This window comes from Oncorhynchus gorbuscha, linkage group LG17 (assembly GCF_021184085.1).
Source record: "Oncorhynchus gorbuscha isolate QuinsamMale2020 ecotype Even-year linkage group LG17, OgorEven_v1.0, whole genome shotgun sequence".
Lineage (NCBI taxonomy): Eukaryota > Metazoa > Chordata > Actinopteri > Salmoniformes > Salmonidae > Oncorhynchus > Oncorhynchus gorbuscha.
Window position 1 is genome coordinate 55,396,820 of NC_060189.1, and position 24,273 is coordinate 55,421,092.

At 47.4% G+C, this 24,273-nt stretch overlaps 1 protein-coding gene across 2 annotated transcripts in view; it reads left to right on the top strand.

The window, feature by feature from the left end:
* Positions 1-1,098: 1,098 nt before the first annotated feature.
* LOC124001233 (F-box/WD repeat-containing protein 7-like) overlaps positions 1,099-24,273 on the top strand; it is a 99,488-nt gene continuing 76,313 nt past the window's right edge. For both annotated transcript variants that reach the window (XM_046307868.1, XM_046307869.1), the window contains exon 1: positions 1,099-1,525. In XM_046307868.1, the coding sequence (XP_046163824.1) occupies positions 1,286-1,525 (240 nt within the window). In that variant the 5' untranslated portion in view covers positions 1,099-1,285. The remainder of the gene's footprint in view (positions 1,526-24,273) is intronic.

The following is a 24,273-nucleotide window of genomic DNA, read 5'->3' on the forward strand; positions in this document are numbered from 1 at the left end:
TCCCACTGCGATACTGTAACATTATGCCCCCATGTCCCACTGCGATACTGTAACATTATGCCCCCCATGTCCCACTGTGATACTGTAACACTATGCTCCCCATGTCCCACTGCGATATTAACATTATGCCCCCATGTCCCACTGCGATACTGTAACATTATGCCCCCCTCCATGTCCCACTGCGCTACTGTTAAATTATGCCCCCATGTCCCACTGCGATACTGTAACATAATGCCCCCCCCGTGTCCCACTGCGATACTGTAACATTATGCTCCCCCATGTCCCACTGTGATACTGTAACGTTATGCCCCCCCCCCCCATGTCCCACTGTGATACTGTAACATTCTGCCCCCCATGTCCCACTGCGATACTGTAACATTATGGCCCCCATGTCCCACTGCGATACTGTAACATTATGCCCCCCATGTCCCACTGCGATACTGTAACATTATGCCCCCATGTCCCACTGCGATACTGTAACATTATGCCCCCCATGTCCCACTGTGATACTGTAACATTATGCCCCCATATCCCACTGCGATACTGTAACATTGTGCCCCCCCAAAAAAAAGTTACCTGACACGGACCAGCTGATCTGGACATTTCTTACAAATTGTAAATAGCTCTCTAAGGTATGTAATGACTGACATGACAAGAAGAACTGCTGATGCACTACCCAATTTAGAAATGTCACCTTGTGCATTCTACTATCGCAGGTTTCAAGAGTATATTGAAAGCCCGACTGAGTTCCAAAAAAAGAAAAGAAAAGGGCCCCACCGTTTGGGAAACACTGTGTTAAGAGACCATGTCAAAGCAGCTGATTACAGTGGTAAGTCAGGGAGGAGCAGACAGGACATGAGGGGGCTGGTCTGGGGGATTGCACATGTCACCCCATTGAGCTTCCTCATAACTGCAGTTTTGGACAACCGGTGGAACTCATTCCTCCCCAGGGGGTCAGGGAGCCGGATTCCACAGTGACTCGTCGTTCCGGGGGGGGGCGTGGCCTATCCTGAGGCATGGCAGACAGCTGCTCTGCCTGGCAGGGACCGCAGCGATGACATCACGCCCTGGGATCATTTAAAGAGGGCCGATGAGCTGGGGAGCGAGCTCGTAGTGGACAGACCAGCATCAACAAAGCACCGTGAGGGTTGCATTAGTGTTTTCAAGAGCTCCAGAGAGAAGAGTCGAATTCCCCCCCAGCCACTACGTACAACAACCTGCTCCCTGAGCCGCCCCGTCCCTGATTACCCCTCTGGGATATGACCTACTAGCCCCTGTTCTTGCAATGCTGAGGCATTGCCCCATACCCCTTTTCGCATCTTCCGGATCCCGAAAGAAGATGCCCAAGGCCTCTGGGAAAGAGAAGGCCCCCCTGGCAACACCGGAGAGCCAGGCCCTGGACATAGTGGCAGACCCAAAGGTGGTGGTCAAGGTGGCTAAGGAGCCACCACTGCCCCCGCAGAAAGTGCTCCGGCTCTTCAGCATCAACATCATCACTCAGGGGCTGCCCTTCTGTCGCAGACGGGTGAGTGCTGCCAGGCTTGGTCCCAAGGTGTGTTAAGGGGGGTTGGGGTAGGCCAGATGCTTACCGACATGAGTGAGGAATCTCGCCTGTCACCCACATAATGTCAAGGGTTCACTCCGCACCCTGCTGGCTCATATGTGAGACGGGACTGACGAAAGCAAGACTGCGGACTAGTGCAACTGTGATTCTGTTTTAGCGTCAAGATCTCTTCCCCGTTTCCTCTCTTCTGTTGAATTGCATGTTGTCAGTTTCTCAGTGCTGTTGTGTTTGTAGTTAATCAAGGTGACAGTTTTTGTCTCCATCTGACAGAGGTTGTTTGTTTTTCCTCTTTTTGTTTCTGCTCTGGTGACTTTTTGTTTTTGAAATGTTCAACAAGAGTTGTTTCTTCCCTGGGTTGTATATTGTCAAAGTGAAACGCAGTGGAGGCCATCTCAAAAATAGTTCTGACCTCTGACCCACAAGCCTTCTCAACATGGATATAAACACTGTATAAACACTGTACCTACTACATCTCTTCCCACTTCAGTCAACAAACAGTCATTTGTTACCTGTACTGTTGTGTCTCGTCTTGTTTCATTAAATCAAGATGGAAAGATAACAGCGATAGTCAGTGTTGGCACTTGTCCTTGACCGTAAATGCAGTGACAGGTTTGATTCTTGACAAAGCGTTTCATAATATGAAAACTATATTGCCAACACGTGAATGAGCGCAATAGCTTGTCAGTTTGGTAGAATACCCGATTTCCCCAAGGACTTTTACTTAGGGCTTTGTCACAATTACATTGTACCATGTTGTGGTACACAAATGCACACTACCCAATCCTTAATCATGTGCCTACTTCAGCAAATGGCTTTCAACCAATTTATTTGCATTAAGTATTCGGTTTCTCTCGAAAACATGGTTTTATGCTACCGTGTGTCGCGGGTAGACTGCTGGGCGCAACAATGCTCTTGTTGAAGCAGTCATGTGACCGGGCAGCCTCGCCCACAGAGCCGTTCAGGACTCCTACATGTGACCTTAAAAAGGCTGCATGGTATCTCTCTATTTATAGGTTATGTTTAGGAGACGGTGACCAAATGTATTGATCGCAGGGATAAACACCTGGCAGCTTCTGTAGTCCAAGGAAATATCGGTTGTCGACGTTTCAAGAACGTAAAGTTGAACGTTTTACAGGGACAAGTGCATAAAAGACACAGGCTCTGGTTGTCCTCTCCCTTCAGTAGTCTTTTATTGCTGAACGTGTTTCAGTGATGTCATCCGATTAATGGGAGAGGTGCTGCTAGATAGGAGGGGGGCCAGTGACGGCCAGGACAGTTCAATGGTATCTGACGCGATGGAACGTTACACCTCGACAACTGGCCTGCGGCTTTACTCCTTATGCTCAGCAACCTAAGTCCAGCATCCTTACACGTACACACTTTTTATATGTGTGTGTGGCGCACTGCAGCAACAAGTGGAGAAGGCTGACCAAGGCTTTGACTGCCATGTTGAGCTGTTATCCTGCCAAATTGAATTGCGGCCCACGCAACCTTTTTTCTAGTTGTTCCACTGTAAGGAATCAGACGTACCACAGCTTTTGTACCCCCTGTCTGTAAGGAATCAGACGTACTACAGCTTTTGTACCCCCTGTCTGTAAGGAATCAGACGTACTACAGCTTTTGTACCCCCTGTCTGTAAGGAATCAGACGTACTACAGCTTTTGTACCCCCTGTCTGTAAGGAATCAGACGTACTACAGCTTTTGTGCCCCCTGTCTGTAAGGAATCAGACGTACTACAGCTTTTGTACCCCCTGTCTGTAAGGAATCAGACGTACTACAGCTTTTGTACCCCCTGTCTGTAAGGAATCAGACGTACTACAGCTTTTGTACCCCCTGTCTGTAAGGAATCAGACGTACTACAGCTTTTGTACCCCCTGTCTGTAAGGAATCAGACATACCAACATTTTTTGTACCCCCTGTCTGTGACGTGGGAAATGTTGGCAGCCCTTGAATTGACTACCGCTAACAGCATTGATATTTTCTTGTCAAATTAGACTGGCACCTCCAATGTTTGAGTGTTGGCTACATCATAGTAAAAATGCCTTGGAGCTTAGACGAAGGGCTCTTTTTTTATAGGGGTTGCTGAGGGAAGGATGGGAGAGGACATGAAAGATTGAGAGAATATAATTGTCCTCTTTCCACCTCCGCAGCTTTCAGAGGGAGTTGAGGGACAGAGTGAAGGATGGAGAGAGAATGAGGAGAGGACACAGCTAAAACAGTGACTGAGGAGAGTGCAACCCTCTTGCTCGCTCGCTCTCCCCGCCCCCCTCTCGCTCGCTCTCCCCTCTCCCGCTCTCCCCCCCTCGCTCGCGTTCTCCCCGCCCCCTCTCGCTCGCTCTCCCCGCCCCCCTCTCGCTCGCTCTCCCCGCCCCCTCTCGCTCGCTCTCCCCGCCCCCCTCTCGCTCGCTCTCCCCGCCCCCTCTCGCTCGCTCTCCCCCCCCCCTCTCGCTCGCTCTCCCCGCCCCCTCTCGCTCGCTCTCCCCGCCCCCTCTCGCTCGCTCTCCCCGCCCCCTCTCGCTCGCTCTCCCCGCCCCCTCTCGCTCGCTCTCCCCGCCCCCCTCTCGCTCGCTCTCCCCGCCCCCCTCTCGCCGCTCTCTCTCCCCCCCCTCTCGCTCGCTCTCCCCGCCCCCTCTCCCGCTCTCCCCGCCCCGTCCTCTCGCTCTCCCCGCCCCCTACCCGCCCCGTCCCCTCGCTCTCCCCGCCCCGTCCTCTCGCTCTCCCCGCCCCCTACCCGCCCCGTCCCCTCGCTCTCCCTCCCCCTACTCGCCCCGTCCCCTTGCTCTCCCTCCCCACATTTTGTCTCCCCCATTCTCCCACTCCCTGCCCGCTCCTTCTACCCCGCTCCCCCTGCCTCTTGCTCTCCCCCCCCTCTCTCTCTCTCTTCTGTCTGAGATCAATGCCAGCCACTGGGTAAAACAGCTCCGAGACAAAGGGATCAGAATGGTAATTTGTCCTTCATTAGTGCTGTTTACGCGCTAGCTGCAGGTTCAAAAGCTGTGCCGAAAGGGATCTAAGGGGGTGGCTAGGCAGGATAATATCCACTATGCTCAGTCTTTCCTGGCCACAGAGTCAGAATTAAAGAGATGTTTCTCTTTGTAAGTGTTTCGCTCACTGTCCAATGGGATTCAAGTGGTACTCATAATAATCACCATAATCATTTTAAAACACCATAAAACAAGACTGTTACATTCCTCTGTTACACTGCATGACTAACAAAAAGGGAGACCAAACTAGGTTCACAGTCAACGCACACGTCACAAAGCAGGATGAGCAACTGTCCAGGCATACGATGGCTATAGCCCTTTAACCTGTTAAACTCAGTGGTTGTTTTGGACCCAGTACTCTAGCCCTTTAACCTGTTAAACTCAGTGGTTGTTTTAGTGGTTAGTGGTTTTTGGACCCAGTACTCTAGTCCTTTAACCTGTTAAACTCAGTGGTTGTTTTGGACCCAGTACTCTAGCCCTTTAACCTGTTAAACTTAGTGGTTATTTTGGACCCAGTACTCTAGTCCTTTAACCTGTTAAACTCAGTGGTTGTTTTGGACCCAGTACTCTAGCCCTTTAACCTGTTAAACTTAGTGGTTATTTTGGACCCAGTACTCTAGTCCTTTAACCTGTTAAACTCAGTGGTTGTTTTGGTCCGGACCCGGTACTCTAGCCCTTTAAAAGGCTGTTTGTGAGGTGATTCTCCCCAAGAACTTCATGAAAGCGGAATGTCTTGACCTCCATCCAGTGTTAATTTGTACCGTGTACTGTTTCAGATGTGTTGTGGGCTGTAAAATGGTGTTGAGGGTGTTATAACTGTAAATAAGGTGTCCCACTGGGTACCTTCTGTGTTCTCTCATTCTCTCCCTCCCTCTTTCTAGTTCATCCCTCCCTTCATTCCTTACCTCCCTCTCCTTTGGTAAGGAATGTTCTGTGCCCTGTTTTCTACAACTGCTAGGGAAACTCAGCCTTGACGCTAATTAGGATTTAATCGTTTGAGCTGAAGGTGAAATACACCTTTTGGTACCAACCAGACCTAGGCCTCCAGGGGAGCATGAAACGAGACACCCCTGGCACAGGGAACCGAACACGGGAAGAATAAAGTTAGTTAAGTCCCCACCTCTGGCAGCCTCCGGATGGTAATTGGTTTATATATATATATATATATATATCATTTTTTTTAAATGTAGGATTACGGCACTGTTGCCGGTCGAGCTTAATCCCTGGCTTCCCGTTGCGAGAGTGCAGTTTCCCTCTCCAAAAGCAGAGCAGCGCCCTCGGCATGCCGACCCCTCCATCAGGGGATCTTTGCCTTCCCTCTCTACCTCTTTCTCTCTCTCCCACTAACTAAAACACTGCAGAATACAGGTGTTCTATCAGCAACTTGCACACATTCCCCCAGTAAGATTAACTTTGTATGAAAAGACAAAATGGGCCCTTACAGGCTTCCCCTTTTGTTCTTTAGTGGGTCGTGTTCAAGAACAAGTTCCTTTTGTTTTTGATTCTTTGTCACTGTGTTAAAATGGTACCTTGCGAGGAGAGAGTTCCAGGCCCCGAACTGAAAAACAGTCTAAACTTTGCCACTGGCTGCCTTCTGGAAGAACGTTGTCTCAGTAGACCAAACCAAACCGTAGCTAGGTCCCCCATGCCCAGTTGTGGGGCTGCTCTTGCTGGTGTGCCACGCAGACTCCATCAGACTCTACTGTGGAGGCAGCAGCTGGCTGCAGTGAATGGAATTGCTGGTATTTCTCTGGTCTTTATGGGACGTTAGAACTTAAGTCCCCGGAGCTTCTGCTTTCAAGAGAGCTCATTCCTCAGAGTCCCAGGAGCTTTCACAAGACATTTCTGTCATTTCTAATGCGACAGTGTTGCTGCTGAGATAATTGCAGAAAGTTTAGTTATTTTAACAAGTTAAATAAACTTATTTAACTGAATACATTATTAAATGTTCCATAGTACGGAGCGATTTAGTGATTTGAGGTAGTTTGATTATTTAAAAAATAATCATGGATTACGGTTTCGATTATACATTAAATGCATTATGGATTATTGACAGAAAATATATATATTTTTTTTGGGGGGGGGGGTTCAATCATTATGAACATTCAATGGCAAAAACATAGAGACGATGGAATATTTTCAGTCTGGTCAATAGAGAAATAGGAAATGACTATGAAATAATCAAATGTGTAAGTTTTTTTATTTTATGATTTTTTTTTTAATTCCTTAAAGTAATCATCTCATCTCTGCTCAGGGAATAGCAGCCAGCCAGACCATCTAACGTTATCTCTGTGCTCCCCATACGGATCTTCAGTCATCCTATTCAGCTAAGCTCGCCTGACAAAATCATTTTTCTGCTTCTTCAAAGTACATGAGGCATACATGCACAAACGGTCTCTATCCCTCTCGTTGTTGTGTACATTCCTCTCTCATGCGTTCCGTGTGTATCTAACCTAACGTAGCATGCGTAAAAGTGTCTTTGTCCAAGCCGGAAAGAACAGGTGCAATGGATGTTCTTGACTATTTCTTGAACTGCATTGTTGTTTAAGAGCTTAAGTAAGCGTTTCACGGCAAGGTCGTATGTAATTCAACTAAGATTAATTGTAGTTAATTACCAGGTTTCTGCACTGAACTAGGTTGAATATTTGCTTAATGCAAACTACAACTCCCCTTCAGGCCAGCATTTCTGTCGAGAATAATTGGATTTCTCTCGGCGCGTTGGGCTCACACACAACTCCTGAATGGAATTCATGCAATTTAACTGACATCGGTCAATTAGTTGTTTTAATAAACCCACCCAAAAGAAAACGAAATCTTGGTTAATCGCTCAGCAATAATGTTACATAACATTTGTTTCCTCTGTAATAGCTTAGCAATAATGTGTCTCCTGAAATGTAGGCACACAATTTAAATACGGTCCTTGTCTGAGGACATCTCCAGGATCTTTTGTATCGTCCTTCAACTCTGTCAATCTCCTGATATAAATAGCATAGAGACTTGGCTTGAGTTTCCAATTCAGATGTACCAACAGGTTACGCAAACCTCGTTTGCCAGGCTCAGAAAAGGTATCCAGCTGCTGATGGTTATCGGGGAATTAGACTTACACGGCAGGGCATTTGAGACTTGGTGTTACTTTCCTGGCTCATCCTGCTGCCATGCCATTTTGAGTAAGCTGATCTGGACCTGCCCATTACAGCTATGTGTCCTGTCCCCTGCCATCACCCAGGGCCATCAGCTGCTTGGACTTTCGCTCAGTATAGGCGACAACTTTCCCTAGAGACTCTGATATCAAGTGCAAAGTGGATGAGCTAATAGCTAGATCTCAAAAGCCACGGAAGGAAACACTTTGCTTATTTTGTCCGATATACATCCCTTCTTTGCCTTCAAAGTAGTTTTGTATAGCCTCACGGGGACATGTAAGCTGTTGCGGATTTAGCCGTTAATCAGCCAAGTATCTAGTATAAAACAAGATGTTGTAATTGAGTGCTCATATGACCTTTTTGTTTGTAAGGTGTCTGTGTGTGTGAAGCAGGGCAACGTGACACTCTTGGTAGGTGCGGCCTATGATGCATGCTGCAAGCCAGGCGCAGATTGCAACCTCGCTGTCATGTCTTCAGTCACATTTCAAAAACATTTCAATTTCCAAGAGTGTTGGATAAAAGGGATATGAGATGGCACCAATTTTAGGCTGTTAAATTCAACTTCGACAGTGTGCTGTTTGAATACTGTATATGCCCTTGCGTGCTTACTGCTTAGCACTACTCTGCGTCATTCATCATACTTTCAAACAAGTTATTTGTAGAGAAAGCACAAAAGTTTGCACCTTTATGCCGACGAAGAGATGTTGAGAAAAGCCCACACCAGGCCTTAGAGATCAGTGCACGGCCAGTTGACTCCCTTAACTCCCTCACGCTCCTCCCAAGACTCCAATCTCTGCAGTGGATTATTTCTCAAATCCATCTTCTAGTAAACACATTGACCAACGTCTTGCCGGTTGGGCCCAGCCATGTGTTAAGGTGCCTGCGGCGGGCGGTCCAGATAAGACCTTTTGGATTTGAGGAGCTTCACCTTGTACTCATTTGGTGCTACATAGATCAAAATGGGACTCGCAATCCCTCGACTCTGCATCATGGCCCACCGAAGCAATCGTCTCCTCGCCGCATCGCTTTAGCGGCCCTGTTCACGTTATTGCAATTGACAGCAAGGTGTCCTTGCAGGAGAGATGTTGTTAAAATGGAGGGCCTGGAGAAGCACTGAATATGGTCCATTTGCTGGTGCAATAGACTGCAATATGACAGGGCTTATGCTGGAATAATAAAGCACGCTACATTACCACTCCAAGACCTGAGTTCTGGCTTTCTTTTTGGATTAATTATTAAGTATTTAGCGATTTGTTTCTATTGTGTCAGTATTGTGTCACGCTTCAAAATGATGACCTTTTTAAAAATGTAGTCTGCCACTGGGGACCGCATTCACAACTTCACGCTCTCCCCACACACTAGAAATCCAAGGTCCCTCTGACTAATCGCCTGTCTATTCCCTACCAAGTAGAATAGGTTACAGAGTATTGAACAGACCCGTAGGCTTGTTTTTACTCTGTACCCTGCTGGGCAGTGACACAGCTTTGAGCAGAGGATGAAACACAGACTCCCAGAGAGCGGTGTTGCTCTCACGGGGGAGCCGCCTGTTATGTCCCTTCAATGGGCCTCGTGGTGTAAGACATGCCCTGCCACTGGGCAGTCGGTCCGTTGTATCTGCAGTCTGTCCTTTCCCGACAAGTTCACGAGAGATAAGTGCTATCTGGGAGCTCTTTATGGCACCCTCGCCCACTTCTAATCCTTCATTGTCCATCTTGTCATTTTTCTATTACAGATCATACTCTTAAGGCTTTTGTTCATCACCCTCCAGCTCTAAATGCACTTTTTCCCATTATCAGTAGACAATCCGGTCTTTGCTCACAAACTGACCGTAAGTCCCCATCACCAACTAAGTGTTGCAGTGCGATGGATACCCATGGCATTCTGGCTGCGCATCACAACTATCTGTCCTGCTGCTCCTTTACTCTCTATTAATAGAACCCACATAAGAAGAGCTCCTCTCTGCCGTTATGGCTCAGCTGCTGAGAGAAACCCACAACACTTTCGCCTCAGACGTACTGACCTCCCCTTCAGTTCAAAGCCAAGGAAGAAGTGATGGCGAAGTGATGTCAAATCATGTCAAAAGGATTTGTGGGGCGTGGACTCATGGGGTGTTCCCCTGGTGTTAGCCGTCTCGCTAGCTAGCCTCCCTCACTAGCGTCTTCCTCCCTTCCCACACCTTGGCGTATTTGACCATATCTGTAATGTCTATATGGGCGGCTGGCTGCCACATTCATCTCTGGATTTGTGACCTGGACAGCTGATGCCCGGCCCCGTTCAACCCCCACTCTCTCTCCTGAGGCAAGGACCAGAGCTCTGCTCCCTCACTCCTGGGAGAGGTGCTGGGATTCCATTGCCCTTGGGCTCCAAATAACACTGAAGGGGGGTGGAAGGGAGGAAGGCATCTGCTCCATGCTATTCTAGGCAGACCAATTCCAGGGCAGAGAGCGGGAGAGAGCCAGCCAGCAGTTCGGCCCAACCAAGCTGTTCTGTCCCCCACTAAGAAAATGAAGAGGCAAGGATTCGGTAGCCAGGGAGGGCGGTCGGTTTTCGGGTTTCTGGTTTATAGCAGCAGTCTTATCGAATCATCTGCCATCATCACTACCTCTTGACCTGATTTTGTTTGATTTCCTCTGATCTAATCAACCAATATGAGATTTCTGTTCTCTTTACTCACAACGAATCATGGTAAACAAACACTGTTCTTTATCAGTCAATGTTCATCAGTGTACTGGAAAACATTGACTTGTTTCCGAGTACTTCAACATAAATTAGCCTGGTCATCATTGATGACACGGCGATCTCTCTCGCATGCATATCTTGTCTCGACATGCATGCATGTCTCGACACTAGCGTTTAAAGGTGAATATGAGTTCTCTCTAAACGCTGTATGCTGTACGTGACGCAGTGTGACCAAGACCTGCTCAGTCGGCTCACGACCGACTGGCTCAGGTTGTACTTTAGTCACGGCCCTTCCCACCTGCAGCAGGGCTGCCTGTAGGTACTGACATTTCCCACGGCAGACTGGGGGTTAACAAGAGGCGTTCCCCTCCCTCAGGAATGCGTCACGGGGCCTAAGCATCGCCATGTTCCCCAACCGGAGAGAAACTGAAGTTGGGGTGGCAGCTTTTAAAACCCCTCTACACGCACACAGATACACACTGCTCTGCTTCTCAGTTGTCGTGTCTGGTGTACAGTACCTCAAGGTCTACTCACATGACTGAGAGTCATCATTACCAACAACTACATCCAATAAGTAAGCCTGAGGTTAAACAAGACTGCGTTGTCGTAGCCTGTTTTCTCCTTGCTGCTTCACTAATGATTTGTTTGGGAGTCTGTTTTTGAAGTGAGTCAGAGGTGTAGTGTATCAGGGTCCCTGCTCCTTACCTGTGATCTAGTATTGCTAAGCACTTGTGTCAGCAGCCACACGGGGCCAAGCTGCTCTAGGAGTTTTGGGATATCTGGGTGGTGTTTGTACCGGTGTCTCTAAGCTGCCAGCCTGAGAGCAGAGTGGCTAAGCTACCCTGTTACCTCTTCCACCAAAACTGGACTGTTTATTTTCAATTAACGGTTTCCAAGGAATGGGTGCTATGCTTCTCACTGGGCCACTCGCGCCACAGCTCTCGCTCTGACAGTATGTGTGTGTATATAACGTGGGGCAAAAAAGTATTGTCAGCCACCAATTGTGCAAGTTCTCCCACTTAAAAATAGGAGAGAGGCCTGTAATTTTCATCATAAGTACAACTATGACAGAAAATCACATTGTAGGGTTTAAGAGGCTCCTCTGTCCTCCACTCGTTTACCTGTATTAATGGCACATGTTTGAACTTGTTATCAGTATAAAAGACACCTGTCCACAACTTCAAACCGTCACACTCCAAACTCCACTATGGCCAAGACCAAAGAGCTGTCAAAGGACACCAGAAACAAAATTGTAGACCTGCACCAGGCTGGGAAGACTGAATCTGCAATAGGTAAGCAGCTTGGTTTGAAGAAATCAACTGTGGGAGCAATTATTAGGAAATGGAAGACATACAAGACCACTGATAATCTCCCTCGGTCTGGGGCTCCACGCAAGATCTCACCCCGTGGGGTCAAAATGATCACAAGAACGGTGAGCAAAAATCCCAGAACCACACGGGGGGACCTAGTGAATGACCTGCAGAGAGCTGGGACCAAAGTAAAAAAAGCCTACCATCAGTAACACACTACGCCGCCAGGGACTCAACTCGTCGTGTTTGGAGAACAAAGAATGCTGAGTTGCATCCAAAGAACACTATACCTACTGTGAAGCATGGGAGTGGAAACATCATGCTTTGGGGCTGTTTTTCTGCAAAGGGACCAGGACGACTGATCCGTGTAAAGGAAAGAATGAAAGGGGCCATGTATCGTGAGATTTTGAGGGAAAACCTCCTTCCATCAGCAAGGGCATTGAAGATGAAACGTGGCTGGGTCTTTCAGCATGACAATGATCCCAAACGCACCGCCCGGTCGTTTGGGAAGGAAGGAGTGGCTTCGTAAGAAGCATTTCAAGGTCCTGGAGTGGCCTAGCCAGTCTCCAGATCTCAACCACATAGAACATTTTTGGAGGGAGTTGAAAGTCCGTGTTGCCAGGCAACAGCCCCAAACCATCACTGCTCTAGAGGGGATCTGCATGGAGGAATGGGCCAAAATACCAGCAACAGTGTGTGAGAACCTTGTGAAGACTTACAGAAAACGTTTGACCTCTGTTATTGCCAACAAAGGGTATATAACAAAGTATTGAGAAACTTGTTATTGTTTGCAAATAAATTCATTAAAAATCCTACAGTGATTTTCTGGATTTTTCTTCTCATTTTGTCTGCCATAGTTGAAGTGTACCTATGATGATAAATTACAGGCCTTATCTTTTTAAGTGGGAGAACTTGCACAATTGGCTGACTAAATACTTTTTTGCCCCACTGTATATATAGAGAATCAATCTTCCTCATTGATCTGTTGTCTCTGGCTTTGATGGCCGTTTGGCCGAGGGACAACAGACCCCCCCCCATTATAGATTCCTCTCTCATTTGTGTAATTATGCCTGTGCAACACTGCTCCGACTCCCCGCCTCCACAGTCTTGTATTCTGGCTGGGATCCCCTGGTTGGGAATGAGCTGGTTAAATGTCTGTCTGGTCCTCCTTTCCAAGCCTCAGTATCTGTTGCTACTCCCCTTTTAAAACCCACCCATCTCGCGCCTAGCAGGCACGTAATTGGGTCGTCAGCAGGCAGTCGGACGCAGCCGGTGAATAGATAGCCAACCGGCCGGCTGTAATTGATGCGGCTGTCTGCATGGTTTGTTTAATCTGTGCATAACCCCTCCGTCCCTCGTCCTCTGTGTGTGGTCCGCCTGCCGCTGCTCTGAGGGTGCAGGTGCTGAGAGTTTAGAGAGACATGCCAAAAGAGAGAGCTGCAGAGCGAGAGACGGAGACTGAAGGACGGATAAAGAGAGGGGGAGGGAGAGAGTGGTGGGCATTTCTTAGGCGGAAGGCTTGGATGCAAGACATAACGGTCATAGGATCCTGTGAGCTATGAGCTGGCAGGCGATGTTGCCTCTACCCCTCCCTGCCCACTCTCTCCCCATCTCAATGTAAGGGGCTTTATTAGCATGGGAAACCAATGTTAACATTGCCAAAGCCAGTGAAATGGATAACAAACAAAAGTGAGATAGACAATGAACGAACAGTTACACTCCAGAAAGAATAAAGAGAGAAAGAGTAAAGAGATTTCAAATGTCATATTATGTGCACATAGTTTCTCTCGCTCTCTCTCTCCGCCACCCACAGTGAACCCACTGTGGAGTGCAGCCAGGCTCAGCATTGGTAGTAATAAAGATAGCCTTGCACAGCCTGCAGAATATAGAGAGGAAAGAAGGAGCGTTATTGCTTGTTCTGTTGTTGCAGACGGCTGAAGCTCCAGTGTATTGCACAGACTAAAGAAAGACTAAACAAGTACCTCCGGGCAGTTTGAGCAAGGAGTGGAAAGCCTTTGTTGCTTGATTGAGTGTGTGATTTGAATGAGTTGTTCAGGTAGACTTTGGTTTTGAACAACGGTATTGGTCAGTCTGGGTTGGCTGGTATTCTGTCAAGTATCTAATATAGTGGGTTCAGTTCACCCATTGGTCAGGCTCACTGTAGAGTGCCTCGTCATGCCTGTCACCAGCGCGGGTAATGATTCCCTCCATGCCTTGGCTAGAGTGGAGCTGCTTAGGCTGCTCTGTCTAACGGATCCCCAGTATCAAATGAGCTCTCACCATTCAGTGGTACCAAACTAGTTGAGACCAGTCGTTAATGCTCAAAGGTCATTCATGTAAAGTATAGGCTAGTCTAACTTTTTATGCCTTCAACCTTACTCGAGACGTGTCACATCCACTAGCATTTCGCTACACTCGCATTAACATCTGCTAACCATGTGTATGTGACAATTAAAATGTGATTTGATTTGTTCAGTAGCACGGAACGAGTCGTGGCTGACGTCGTTGGTGAAGTTTAGGCTGACTTTTAGCCCACGACTTCACCCTACCCTTTATTCGTGTCTGGCGGCCATGCTAGTGTCTCTGGGTTTGCCTGCTAAGAGCTCCGCGATGAACAGCTGGACAGCCAGCGGTTTCTGCAGCACAGGCAGAGTCTGGTGCCAGCTGGTCTGCCATCTTGGCTCTGGCATATGGAATGTGTGAACGCAGGACCCTATCAAACCTTGTAGTATGATTTCTGTAATATCCCATAGACTTACAGGTTTGGATTATTTTACTATACATTGATATCTAAACCATGTTTATGCTACAGCGTGAAAATTGACACTTTCATTTTAGTTCAAAAGAAACATTGTAGGAAAAATCCATTTTATTTTTCTAATCCTGGGAACTGGGGTCAGTTGAATAGTGCCTCGCCCACGCCGCTAACAAAACACAGTGCCCTTTAATGCTCTTCACACCTTTAATGCTCTTCACAACCTTTAATGCTCTTCGCACCTTTAATGCTCTTCGCACCTTTAATGCTCTTCGCACCTTTAATGCTCTTCACACCTTTAATGCTCTTCACACCTTTAATGCTCTTCACACCTTTAATGCTCTTCACACCTTTAATGCTCTTCACACCTTTAATGCTCTTCACACCTTTAATGCTCTTCACACCTTTAATGCTCTTCACACCTTTAATGCTCTCACAAAGAAGAGGCTACTTGGACCCTGCCTTGCTCCTCCTGGTCTTGCCCATGTATATGAAGTGGCTCTTTATTACCCTTTACCCTCGGTGCTTAAGGCGTCACTACAGACACCCTGGTCTGAATCCAGGCTGTATCACAACCAGCCGTGATTGGGAGTCCCATAGGGCGGCTCACAATTGGCCCAGCGTTGGCCGGGTTTGGCCGGCATTGTAAGAAAGAATGTGTTCAGTGATTTGCCTAGTTAAATGAAGGTTAAAAATGGAAACGCTTGCTTCCTTTTTGTTTCTGCTTTTAATACCACTTTATGAGTGTCTCACATTGTATTAGTTAGTCTGCATCCCTGGATGTGAAGGAGCACGAAGGGGCCTTGTGGTTATCTAGTCCTCAGATGTCTGTCTGTATTCAGAATGAATACGCAGTACCTCTCACGCTTCCATCGATCTCCACATGTCCTCTGCCGACGAGTCTACAACTGAAGGCCTCCTAAGACTAACGTTTAGCATGCAGAGGGAAACCAATGGGTGCAGGGACAATGTTAATGTCTCTGTTAGAAAGAATCGAGGCAGAAAGGCAGACAGAAACTTGTTGCACGTCGTGATAAAGTAAGGAACGACTTATCCAAGGAAACACAGTGACTCATGAGGATTTTTGTGGCTGCCGTAGTTAGCGGACTCACACACACACACACACACACACACACACACACACACACACACACACACACACACACACACACACACACACACACACACACACACACACACACACACACACACACACACACACACACACACACACACACACACACACACACACACACACACACACACACACACACACACACAGTTAGCTGACCATGTTTTGAAGACGTTGGAGACCCGAGGTCTCTTCTCACATTTGATTATAACCGTGTATCATGTGGGAGATGTTACGCCAGGCTTCAACTTCCCCCTATTTATAAACCCTGCGCCGTTTTATAAATGTCTCCCCTTGCCCGGGCTCGCTGTGCCGTCCACCTCCCCGTCTAGGAGACCTCCGTCATCACCCAAGTAAAGGCAAGCGGCACGTCGCATCCCTTCAATTCAGAAGGCCACGGGTTTGTCCCAAGTGGCACCCTATTCCCTGTGTAGTGCACTACATTTGACCAGGGCCCTGCTCAGAAGTATTGCACTATACAGGGAATAGGGTGCCATTTCAGACGCAGCCCAACTCCCACATCTCTTTAGCAGCCTGAAATTTGTCCACCTCCACCATTGCCTGCCTGCCCAACCAACCAGGCCTTCCTTCCAGCCCGTCTTCTCTCTAAACTTGTTACTCAAGCTCCCTGTCCAATTAAGGACAGCTTCCCCCTGCCCCCTCTTGGCTTTCTCTGTATTTAATTATACATAACATCAAGGCACCCAGGCACAGGGGCGAGATGGATGCGTTTTCTATGTAAAAGCGAGTCGCCAGCCTCTCACTAATGTAGCTCCGGTGACTCAGCTGGCTATTAATAGGACCCTGCCTGTCAGTTCCTTCAGCCCTCAGGCTTTGTGTGCAGTGATACAACAATGCTCATCGTCCAGCCGCTCTCCTCTGCCGTAGCGGACCATCCTTGGCAGCAGAGAAGACTTGAACACACGTTGGCATGACTGCCGTCATTGTCTTGTGTCACATTGCAACATTCGTCTGCGACTGTAAGTTGAGGGACTGGCGTTGTTGCGTATGAGTGACTCCATCTGTTGGAAGACTAGCCTAGATCAAAGCAGCCATTTAAACCCCACCTATAGCTAACCACCGCAGGGACTTGTTGACATCACTGACCTTGTCTAAGGTCTGTTTCCTCACCGTCAGGTGTGTTTTACATCAACTTTCCGACCCTTCGTCACACCAGCCCTTTTCTCCCATGTTACAGAAGGGGACATTCCCACCATTAGTCTAAGGCCCTTTCCCACTATTCCCACTGGGGCCATTTCCAGTAGCTGGAATGTTTAGGGAATGCTGTCAACCGGGGCCAGTGGATTGATGAGGAAGAAGCGGGAGTTCCGAGCAGCCGCTTGTTGCAGTGTTTTAAAAAGTCAGGTCAAGAGACGTCTGGAAGAGGGAAGAGCATTCTCTGAGGAAAACAAACCAGCCAAGGAAGAATGGAGGAGGATAGGATATGCAACTTAATGGGCTTCAGCTGGACCTTCCCATCTCTCTCTCTGTTTCTGGCATCTCTCGTTCTGCCTGTAGGCTCCTACATCTGTATGTCAAGGCAACCCTTTCACACCTCTCCACGTTGCATCTAGGGGCGTTTCTGTTTTGTGTTGGTTGTTACTGCAGACCACTTGCACTGTCCGTATTTCCTTAAAAAATCATTCTGGTTTAGTAGTACAGTGACACAGCTCTCTCACGTTTACAGACTCAAGGACATACAGGACCCACTTCGTAATTCGACTGAATAGCCTTACAGTTAGTTTACTGAGGGAGGAGGAATGCAATTACTTTCACCCCCCATTTTCCCTCCTTTTCCCGTTCAAAGCACTGTACTGAGCAGAGGGGCGAGAGCTGCATGTCTTAGAGTATTGATTGTGTCTGTATGTAGGTCCAGTGGCTCCCTCTATTTCCCCACACAGTCCCCACTCGCTCCCACTCTCTCGCCTTGCCACATATTACCCCTCCTCATCCTCTCTCTCCTTCCTTCCATCTCTCTCTCTCTCTATAGACTTGTCTTATCTCCGGCCAACAGCACCCGATCCTCCCTTTCCTGTGGACTGGGTGGGCTCTTCATTAGCCGTAGCTTAATGGAATCATTCAGTCTCTAAACCCATTATGAGGTTGACTTTATTTCTGAATGCCACTGCGTTCCTCAACTGTCCCTGTCGCAAATGCAGTTTGAACTAGCATTCATAAAAACTACAGACCAACGCTGGGAGTGATTAATATTGACCTAAAAGTCCTTTCTGGGCTATTTTCTGTGTAATGTGGTTGAGGATTAAGACTTAAGGGTTTGACAAGTCCTCCTGTTACCGTTTCCATGAGTCTAGTCTAATATCCGTAGAGCTCAAACTTACTGAACAAAGAATGTCGGCCATTTGATTGCTGCGAGACTTTCCCAAGTAGCGTAAAATGTGAACTTCACTGAAACAAAATTTGTTATGACAGCTGCCAGAAAAATACACTTCTGGGTAGAACAGTTTGTGTAGAACAGCTGTAGATGAGCTCTGCTTGGTAAATCAAGGCGTTTTTAGTTTTTCTAACAGTGCAGTATGCTGCAGTGCCTTCTCTGAGTGGTATAGGAAAAAGACTTTTTCCCTCTTCCTCTGCAGCTACATTCAGATGTCTAGACCCTGGCAGTAGTTCTTCATTAAGAATTCTAATTGGAAGACTGCATGCAGAGAGGTAGTCTGTCATACTGTTTGATGCCTGCGAGTTGATTAGCTAGTTCCGCACTGCTCCAGAAAGTAGATTTGCAGTGATTAACATTCAACCGTGATGTTTTTGTGTTTGTTTCGTTTGATACGGCTATAATGATATTACCAATCGACGGATGCGATTTCTGCATGCGATTTTTCACTCAACGTTCCTCTAATGCTTTGAGACTCACGACTTGGATAAGAGACTTTGTTTACACTAGAAACTATCGCACAGAATGTTAATTGCTGCTGTCTTTAACTTGTTCAAAAGCAGCCATCAAGTAAACACTCTGTGGAGACATTTCTTTCAGAAGTAAAATATTCATAGAGCATATTGTTTTGACTATTATTGATGGCCGAGTGTGAACAGTGCTTTGAAACGTTAATGCTATTTACCATTGCATAAGTGACCTATATGAAACATTCATAACTAGAGAAAATGCCTTTGCCTCCACTGGGTAGATCTCAAAACAAAGGCAAACCAAAGGGCATATTGCCAGTGGACAATAGTGCAGCGTTTGTTATGAAGATGGAGCAATGCAACTGAATGAAATGTGTAGCTACAACTTAGACTAATTTCAAGAAATCATTTCAGTATCACTTTGTTTGGGTCCCATCTTGTTGATCTGAGGAGACTTCTGTCACTGTTGTGAAGACTTCTAGCTCTCTCATTCTTCTCCCAGGAGACCAGATTGACATTTACTGCACTCTCTCGCTGTGCTCAGTCAAAATGTCTGACTGGTCGTGCAGCTCTGGGTCGTGCAGCTTTGGAAGTCTAAAGATACTGAAAAACATAGCCTTTTCACACAGTGTTAGGACAATGCTCTATTAAGATTCACCCTAGATGCCATTTTGTGGTCTCTAATGCTTGAAGAACGGGGGATCTGAAATTGAGGGTTGTGACCCTATGGGTGATTGGTTCATCATAGCCCTCTGCATCGCTCAGTCTCCCTTTGTGACGACACCCCGATTACTCCCCTTGTTTTCCTCCTTACCACTTCTAGGAACACATTTATCTGGCCCCAATGAGTTTCTCCAGTAACTTAGAGCAAGGTACTTCTTCAAGGTCATATGTGAGTCATTTCTGCCCAGTGCCCACCCTCCCCTAAACCCTTCAGGGAGAAGGATCACTCTTACTATCCATTTGAAAAATGTTTCCTATTTTGGGCCTCCTGAGTGGCGCTGTGGTCTAAGACACTGCAGTGCTAGCTGTGCCACTAGAGATCCTGGTTTGAGTCCAGGCTCTGTCGAAGCCGGCCACGACCGAGAGACCCATGTGGCGGCGGACAATTGGCCCAGTGTCATCCAGGTTAGGGGAGGGTTTGGCCGGGCGGAATATCCTTGTCCCATCGCGTTCTAGAGACTCCTGGGTCGGGCGCATGCATGCTGACATGGTCGCAGAGTGTACAGTGTTTCCTCTGACACATTGGTACTGCTGGGCATTGTGTCAAGAAGCAGTGCGGCTTGGCTGGGTCGTGTTTTGAAGGATGCACGGCTCTCGACCTTTGCCTTTCCCGAGTCCGTACAAGACTGTAACTACCAATTGGATACCACGACATTGGGGAGAAAAATGTATATATTTTTTTCCTTGTGGTCTATTCAGCCATCAGATTGCAATAGTTAGTCCTGCCATCTGTATTCCAGTAAGTCTTATCTTAGGCTGTGCCAAGGTTCTAGCTAACTCAGGCTGTTCAACTCCCTCCTTGTACAGAGATCAGAGGAGGCGGATGCTGTCTCTTAGGCCGGCCCCGCCTTTTGGAAAGGCATCACTAAATACCCTGCGGTCAGTCAGGCAAGATGTCAGCCAGCCAGCCAGGGCTGTCAGGCTCTGTGCGGACCAGGTCCCCACTGTCAGCCCCTGATGGACCGTACCATACACCTTGGTGAGAATTCTCACTCCCAACAAACACTGGACTGAATGTTCCCTCTATTCTTTGAAAAGTAAATGTGGTTTGTTGCCAGTGAGTTGCAAAGGAACTCAGACAAGTTTATTTCGGTCAGCGATGGACAAGCATTCATTTCTCACACTTTCTGATTTCTTCACACCCCAACTGAATAGCTTATGCTAAACCTTCTGTTTTCCTTTGTTTGTTAATCACAGTGCTTTAAGCGCATCCTCCAATGTTCCTACTCAAGTGGCCTGCTTCCCTCCCCCCCCCAAAAAACTCCTTTCTCCGTTCCTCTCCGCATTCAAATGGGTCCATTAGTCTGGGAAGCACCGCCTCCTCTTTATTTGAATGCACTCTGATTCCCAACCAACCCCAAAGCTTTATCATTAAGACAGACCATCTAAAGCAACGAACTGATACCCAAAATAACAACGTTAAACTGGCGCAGTCCAAGTCTTTGGGTTCTTACTGAGTCTTCAGGTTACGAGTCGGAGCCATTTTTAAAGGAAGTTTGCTCGTCATCCATCCTTACAGAATAGCAATAGTTCACTGTTTTTTCATAGTTCTTCTTCTTTGAGTCGTTGAACCTCTCTGCGGATCATGACCAATTGTCCCAGTCTTCTAGCATAGCTCAGCCTCTTGTCTCCTATCTGATTCACTACTGTATGATGGGGAATCTGGCATGGTATATTTATTCTAAGAAGCAGTCTTGGACGGATATTGTATCACTGTGTGCGTTTGTCTGGTAGTCATTAGGGCTGTGGGAATTGCCAGGGACCTCACCATACAATAGTATCACTATACTAAGGTGCAGATACGATATGCATTGCGATTCTCATTATTCTATATGTTTTGCGATCCGATACTGATTTTATTGTGATTTGATGTTCCAAACATATTGCTCACCATATGTCTGCTGCAGAGAGACAAGAGAGAGAGAGCCATGAGAACACGAGTCTTGATCAGTCATGGTAATAAAAGTGCTGAAAACATCTTGGCTCCCCATTTAAAAAGAAGATGGAGAACAAGCTATGAGGGGAAAATCCAACTAGCACACAAATAACATTGTGATACGGTCAAAACAATACCATACATCGTCTAAAATAATATCCCGATATGTAACTGTCAATTTTTTGAACACGTTGGCTTTACATTCAGTGAAATCACCACCTGTTTCCTTTCTGGAAGGGGAACATGGGGTGGCTTTGTGCCTGTCTGGGAGAGGACAATGAATGCAAACCTACCATTATGTAGGAATAGCGGTGTGTACATTGCTTCAATGCGAAGTGATCTTTGCCTCATAATGGCAGTTAATGACGTGTCCAATGCCTAATTGTCTTCTCGCTCTCGCTCTCTCTCTCCTGCCGTGGTTGATTCCTACTAATTCAGGTAAGCAGATCTTGTGTTTGTTCACTTTGTTTTCTATATGTGTAAAAGCCACACAACCATTCAGGCTCCTTGTCCTCGGACTCCGCTATGCATCATTTGTCAGTCAAACATACATTCGTCAGTCAAACATGCACCTTTGTTATAATACCCTTTGTGACCAGGGTGAATGTGTGTTTAATCACCACTAGGGGGCAATACTTACCTACATGCTCACTCAGAGAGGCATGCAGCAGCTCAGCCCAGTGACACCCCACCCCTTCCCCGTCCTCATGTTACTCAACCTGACCTGTGGTTGGTTGTGGCACCACGGCTCATTCAGCCCTCTGCTTAATTGCCTGTCCCTGTTCTATTTACCAGTGGACCACATTAGAGGTGCTTTGTACCTGTGCGTTTTAACAAGATGCAGTGGGAATGTGCCAGGCTAGGCTGATTAAACGAGCTGCAGTTGATTGGATTAGGGCAGTGACACCCTGAAGAGAACCCCTCAGGTCATCGTTTGGTTTTGTCTGACTGTAGCAGTGTGGACCTTTCCCAGCAACCACTTTGCGTGCTTTGAGACAGTGCCTGTTCTGCTGTCTGCCAACTGGCCAACTCCCATACACACACATTTGTATGTACGCAGAGTGACCCTCTATACGCACACACACACACACACACACACACACACACACACACACACACACACACACACACACACACACACACACACACACACACACACACACACACACACACACACACACACACACACACACACACACACACACGATTTATAGCCCCATTGAATGTGCATGTTGTTATGACAACTACAAGTGCATGCAGCGCTCAGTCTTGCATTAGGGTGTTGAGGGACACTTTCTCTCTGTCTGTGTCTCTCTCTCTCTGTCTCGCTCTCTCTGCCTGTGTATCTCTCGGTATCGCTCTCTCTCTGTCTCTGTCACCCTCTCTGTCACCCTCTCTGTCACCCACTCTGTCACACTGTCTGAGATTCACAATACCAGGAAAAATACGATGTGGATGAGAATTATTTATTTTTTTCTCCAGAAAAGTTTTAAATTTAGCCTTTCTTCAGCAGTGGTATTTCATTGAATATCAATTTCCATTGTGAAGGCTACATATATTAATAGTGTGACGGGCTGTTTTGAATTGAATGCATTGGATGAATATTCTCAGTTAAACTTATTAGTGAAGGAAAGAGGACATTGTGGTCTTTAGCTACATTCATATTAAATGGAAATCAAGCAAATATGTGTTTTTGTAGAGAGAAGCCCGTTTAACTGACTTGTTAATGTAGACGAATCGTCATTCAATGGAGAGGGAAGGGGACCACCAACTGTGTTCCCATTTGACTTAACAGCGTTATTGGCCCCTCTTACATATTACTGAGCTCTGTTAACCACTCAAAGGAGAGCGAGACTGAACTGCATTCAGGCCGTGCTCAGTGAAATGTGCTGCAGTCCCCGGGTGATGGTCTATAGATTCCGCTCTGTGGACAAGCTGGCCATTGTGGTGATAGTGCTGTGGTGTTGTAATTATACAGTGGTGTGATGGATGAAGTGTTGGCTCAACCTGCGGCCCATTTGTGGCAGTCAGGGCAAGAAGTCAAGTAAAGCCATCTGATAATTGCATTTGTCCACCGACACGATTAGCTATAGGCACAGACCAGGGGACAGAGGGGCCAGTGTTTTCAGGCCACACGGCTTGGCCTCCCGGCGGGAGGGGTGGTCCCCCTGGGTCACAGCACAGGAAAGAGGGCCACGCGTCACCACCGCATGATGGGGGTCGTTTGACTGCCAACCCAGCGGCACACTGCCCCGGCACAGCGTGGGATGGCGGGGGCTGAGTGGGGATCCTGGCGAGGCATTAATGAAGTTTATGCGACAGGCAACTCGACATAACAGTGCGGGTCCAAAAGCCACGTCTCTGTTGTCTCCTTCGCTCTCGACACACACAGACACACACACAGACACACACACAGACACACACACAGACACACACACAGACACACACACAGACACACACACAGACACACACACAGACACACACACAGACACACACACAGACACACACACAGACACACACACAGACACACACACACACACACAGACACACACACAGACACACACACACAGACACACACACACAGACACACACACACAGACACACACACACAGACACACACACACACAGACACACACACACAGACACACACACACAGACACACACACACAGACACACACACACAGACACACACACACAGACACACAGACACACAGACACACAGACACACACACACAGACACACACACACAGACACACACACACAGACACACACACACAGACACAGACACACACACACACACACACACACACACAGACACACACACACACACACACACACAGACACACACACACACACACACACACACACACACACACACACACACACACACACACACACACACACACACACACACACACACACACACAGACACACACAGGAGCCTGACTCGCCACAGGTAATCTGCCTCTTGTCACGTAAGAGGCCGCTGTGGGGTCACGGATCTCCCCCCCCCACTGGGAACACCTACGGTGAGGCTGTAGGAGTAACATGTGTAAACACACACCTGCCTTAGATAGCAGCGCAATAGGAGCCTCTCTGTTTAGAAGCTTCTACCTAATAGATTAACGACAGCCAAATTGAATGGGAATGTTAACTAGAAGAGCTGCAAGGCTTTTTATATTCCTCT